This window comes from Vulpes lagopus, chromosome 11 (genome assembly GCF_018345385.1).
Source record: "Vulpes lagopus strain Blue_001 chromosome 11, ASM1834538v1, whole genome shotgun sequence".
Taxonomy (NCBI): Eukaryota; Metazoa; Chordata; class Mammalia; order Carnivora; family Canidae; genus Vulpes; species Vulpes lagopus.
This window is the reverse complement of record NC_054834.1, coordinates 64291014-64296554: the sequence shown is the minus strand read 5'-3', so window position 1 is coordinate 64296554 and position 5541 is coordinate 64291014. Positions and strand designations below refer to the sequence as shown.

The 5541-nt window shown below is 38.5% G+C and overlaps 1 protein-coding gene across 1 annotated transcript; it reads left to right on the top strand.

Moving 5' to 3' along the window:
- Positions 1–3847: 3847 nt before the first annotated feature.
- On the top strand, positions 3848–4792 carry LOC121472099 (olfactory receptor 5L1-like). The gene has a single exon (XM_041723107.1). It carries the CDS (start codon positions 3848–3850, stop codon positions 4790–4792), a length of 945 nt encoding a protein of 314 aa, XP_041579041.1.
- The last annotated feature ends 749 nt before the right edge of the window (positions 4793–5541 follow it).

The following is a 5541-nucleotide window of genomic DNA, read 5'->3' as shown; positions in this document are numbered from 1 at the left end:
AGGCACCCCTAGAATTTTTATGTTAAAAAAATACTTGTCATGTCTTTAAGTCTAATATAAATAGATAAACAAAGCCACTTTCCTCTGAGTGGGTTGCCCATATGATGTAGAGCATCGTTACCAAAGATACTCTTTATAGATGCTGTCATGAGACTGTCTCCTTCAGGAGGATGATTTTCATGACAATAGCTGGAGGGTGCACTAAGAAGAAAACAAATAGGTGTTAAACAAATATTGTCATTGATCTACTATATGTTTGATTTCATGACATCTCTATATTGGTTAAAATACATGTCCTAAAGCCATTATTTATCATGAAAAGGAGCATATATTAAACAGGGAAGTGCATAAGCAGCATCTTAAGTGCTTTAAGCTGCATCTAAATCTGATGTTGGAAGGGTATATATATATATATATGCCAGAGAGAAACAAGAGGTCTTAACATGGGTTTTGAAGTGTAAGCAAACTTCAGAACTGCCTGGAAAACAATATTTCAAAATGTTCTTATGTTTTAGGTTTTGGAAGTTTGCTATTTTTTTTAATAAGGGATCTTTTCTTCTGAAAAGAAAAGAATTAATGAAAGTGGTAGGTGGAAAGGACATCCAGAAACATACTTCAAACTCAGGGAATTATCAGATCAATCAATCTTAGGAAAATGCATGTACATTATTGAAAACTGATTATCTTAACTAATTATATCCATGGAACTCTTGAAATGCTTGACTGTATGCAAGGGCACAAACCACAGACAGCAGTCTGCACACCCTTGGTTTAGAAGGCATTATATAGCCAGTGAAGGAATAGACTTAGGAGAATCCTTGAGCCAACCCTGTTTAATGGCCTCTGGTTTCCAGCAGGGAGATGCCATCCCTGCACCATCGACAGTTCTGCTCTTCCTCACTCAGTCATATGGGTGGCACAGATCAAAAAGCAGCACGTGGTCTCATTTTATCAGAGATTACCTGTGTGACTTTAGGCAAGTTACAACAGTCTGAGCCTCAGTGACCTTATCATAAAGGCGTGTAACTATACTGACCTGTTTATAATTTTATAAAGATAAAATGTGTTAATAGTTGTATTCAGAATAGTACCTACGACACAGAAAGTGGCCAGTAATGTGAATATTTTAATATTCTCAGTAAGTACCTGTTTCTGGTATTTGATGGAACTCTGAGTTGACTTCAGACCCTACGCCTTCCAGGAAGGAGCTTTTGAGTACAATACAGGCTGAGTCAATAAGACCTATTCATTTATTTCATAACGATGGTATGATCCCTGCTTCTCAGAGCAGTGCTTGGATGCAGCATACGATGCTCTGCGATTTATCATGAACTCTGAGAGGAACCTTGTTGGGTTATAATAATGTGTACCAAGCTGGGATAAATTTTCTCCCTGTTTATATCTCATAGAAATCATTAGTTGTTGGAGTCTCGGGATGGTATGGTTTTCTTGAGATCTCATTGATATCCCACAGAGATCAGTAATTGTTTTGGGAAGCTTAAGGAATATTATGAGTCCCAGAGACACATACACACAAAAACATAAAGCATTTCCATGATAGCATCTTCAGAAACAGAGGAAGCAACTTTTACCCACAGTTCAGCTGGGCTGCACTCTCTTTCCTTGGAAATGGAGATAAATATTTTCTTGGAGTTAGAAGCTTTTTATCTTTTTTTCTTCTTATAAGAGTAATTTATTATAGTCATGTATACAAGACTGTAGTACTAAACATATATTTTTTAAAAATCTGTGTTTGGCTCTTTCTTTAATTAGAAATTGTTTTAAGAAATGCCATGTTTGGATCACTTCTTTATGGAAACATTTTTTCTTTGTGCATTGAGAAACAATCTTAATGGAGAATGGGTGGAACCCGGCAGACTGCATGGTTACTCTGATGCAGAGGGCAGCAGGAAGGGGCCATCCATCCAGTTTGTGGAGGGGCACAGACATGGGGACCACCTGTGAAGCAGAAAAGAGAGGAATTATTTTGGTTTTGGGCACCACACTTAGAAATATTATCCTATAGTAAGTTTCTCAACCTTGGTACCATTGACCTTTTGGGCCACATAATATTTGTGTGTTTGTGTGTGTTGTTGGTATGTGGGGTTGGGGGAGGCAGGGCTGGGGCTGCCAGGTGCATCTTAAGAGTGGTCAACAGTATCCCTGGTTTCTACCCACTAGATGTCACTAGCATCCTTCCCTAGGGTGACAACCCAAAAAAGTCTTCAGCCAGAGCCAACTGTCCCAGAGGGATCAAAATCCCTCCTGGCTAAGAACTACTTCTCTATAAATAACCAACAGTCTGATTTTTTCACCTTTGGACTTGTAAACAGGCAAGGTTTTCAAAATCATATACAACATTGAGCTCAGAAAAAGACAACTCCTTTTTAACTGGCTGTTGAAGAGAGAAAACCATATTATCAGAACAATTATTTGTTTTCACCGTGGGATTTCTTAAGGCACATATATACGCTTTACTTCTTTGAAATTATTTTTATAAATGAGGAAATATCTGACCATGTTGAATTTTAGTGCAGACTCTCTTTCCTCCGGGAATCATCAATGGATCTCCACATCATGAATTAAAGTACGTTTCTACATTTTTTTAAATGATTAGAATAAAATATTCATGCTTCATGGATTTTGTAAGGATTAAATATGCGAAGAAACTGATATATACATATATAATATTCTATCTGTGCAATCTGGCTTACTATTTTTAAACTTATCATTTTTTCATAGTTACTTGTCAGGTCATTAAATGTTCTTCAAAAATATCACCTTAATAGTTGCATAGTTTTCCATAATATATATGTGTCATAGCTTTGACCCTTTGCCTTTTACTTGACACTTAATTTCTGAGTTTTACTATCATAAACAGTGCTACAATGCAGCAGCAAACATTTAATGCTTTCATATATACATCTCTGATTGGTTCTTCAAGTAAATTTAAAGCAGTGAATGCATTTGTCATATAGGTCATTATAAGGCTTCAGAGTCATAGTTATAGAAACTTTTTTTTAAGATTTATTTATTTATTCATGAGAGACACACACAGAGAGAGAGAGAGAGAGGCAGAGACACAGGCAGATGGAAAAACAGGCTCCTTGCAGGGAGCCTGATGAGGGACTTGATCCTGGATTCTGGGATCATGACCTGAGCCGAAGGCAGACACTCAATCGCTGAGCCACCCACGCCTCCCAAGGAACTCTGAATCTAAGCACCAATTCCCTGAGTAATGGCCTGTATTGAAAAGCATAATTGACAAAATCACTATGTTAATTTTATAGAGAAAAAATGCAGGTATGGAGCATAACAGCAACTTCTCCATCTAAACCATATTGATAAAAAATGAATGCTTATGGATTAATAATATTCAATACCATAGACTTTTCATCATTTCAGTGGAAAACAGAGAATACTGAGTATTTCAAAAATTTATTTCCTGCGATCTCAACATTTTTAGTACTCATTAAACATTCTGCCTGGAAAGAGGGATTTGAGTTTCATGAAACAATATGGCTAATTCAATAATGTTTGATGTCTTTCTAATGATTCAATTTCAAGCTCAAAATTGGGTAGGACTCGTTTAAGGAATCATATAAGATGCAATGGATATGAATGTTTTTCTGTGATCTCTCAGACTGTGACCTTATGCATCTTTGCTACAACGCATGCACATTTCCTAAACTTCATAAAAGCAATGTCCTATTTCTTCACACGCACAAAAATTAATACCTTACCTATTATCACATCTTTATTTAGAAGATAGTAAAAAAATGAATTTGGGATCATATAATGGAGAGTAACTATTAATATTTTCCTCCAGCCTCAATAAAGTGAAAACATGGGTGAGGAGAACTGCACCAGTGTGACAGAGTTCATTCTGCTTGGATTAGCAGATGCCCCAGAGCTGAGAGTCTTCCTCTTCCTGCTGTTTCTTCTCATCTATGGAGTCACGGTTTTGGGAAATCTGGGCATGATCGCAGTGATTCAGGTCAGCTCTCAGCTTCACACTCCCATGTACTTTTTCCTCAGCCACTTGTCCTTTGTGGATTTTTGCTACTCCACGATCATCGTGCCAAAGATGCTGCCCAATATCTTAAAGAGGGACAAAGCCATCTCCTTCCTCGGTTGCATGGTGCAGTTCTATTTATTTTGTACATGTGTGGTAACTGAGGTCTTCCTGTTGGCTGTGATGGCCTATGACCGCTTCGTGGCCATCTGCAACCCACTGCTGTACATGGTCACCATGTCCCGGAATCTCTGTATGGAGCTGGTGTCCTGCTGCTACCTCTGTGGGGCAGCCTGTTCTCTGATCCACTTGTGTTTAGCCCTTCAGATCCCATCCTATAGATCAAATGTGATTAACCACTTCTTTTGTGATCTACCCCCTCTCTTATCTCTTGCTTGCTCTGATGTCACTATGAATGAACTGTTGCTGTACATCGTGGCCACCTTCAACGAGCTCACCACTATCCTGATCATCCTCACCTCCTATTTGCTGATTCTCATCACCATCCTGAGGATGCACTCTGCAGAGGGAAGGCGCAAAGCCTTTTCCACCTGTGCCTCCCACCTCACAGCCATCCTTGTCTTCCATGGAACGATCCTTTTCATTTATTGTCGGCCCAGTTCGGGCAACACTATGGATGCTGACAAGGTGGCCACGGTGTTCTACACCATAGTGATTCCCATGCTGAACCCCCTCATCTATAGTCTGAGGAATAAGGATGTGAAAGAAGCTCTCAGAAAAGTATTTTCCAAAATACTTTCCAAAATATTTTCCTAGAAAATCTTTTCTTAGCTGGACTCAGGGTCCCAAAGTGGAGGCTGGTGGACACCTGAATGGGTGGGTTGTAATGTTGGAGTGGAGGGAAGAGCCAGGATGTAGGTGGTTCTGAGTGATCCTTTTTGATTCACTTGCCTTTGTGCCTCTTCAATTTGCTTCCAGGTTAGGACTGACCACATTTCAAACTTGAAGCCTACTTCTTTGCTTTCCTTCAATCTAGTGTCTTAACTGGATATGAGTAATGCCTTCTTCAGACGCATTTGGTTTGCTCTAAAACGTTCATGAAATTAATGAAGAACACTTGAAGATATCACTTTCTTTCAGTACCAATTATGGAACCTTGGTCTTTTCCAAAGTTGAATTTTTCCTAGTTTACAATGAAGTACACATCTTTGTCCAACAGTTTATATACAGAATGAGTTTTCCACATGGATATGGGTCTATGCTATGCTTGTATCTTTTTTTAAGATATATTGCCTATATCTGGTTTTTGTTATTATTTTTGCTGTTGTTGTTGCAGTGTCCAGTGATTTTGGAACTTCAGATATAATCTCATTTGAAAATATGGGGATAGTACTAATGATGACTTCCCATGAACGTTAGGAAAAGTAAAGTACATGTCATGTGCAAAGAGCCTAGAATGATCCCTGGCACACATTTAGTTCTCCCTCTCTTCCCCCTCTCTCTCTTATATTGTACTTCTATACATATGTACTGCCTGTCTCATAATTTCACACACACTCATATAT

What these genes read in the sequence shown, in the direction of transcription:
- LOC121472099 (XM_041723107.1), top strand. Translation starts at nt 3,848, where the DNA reads ATGGGTGAGGAGAACTGCACCAGTGTGACAGAGTTCATTCTGCTTGGA.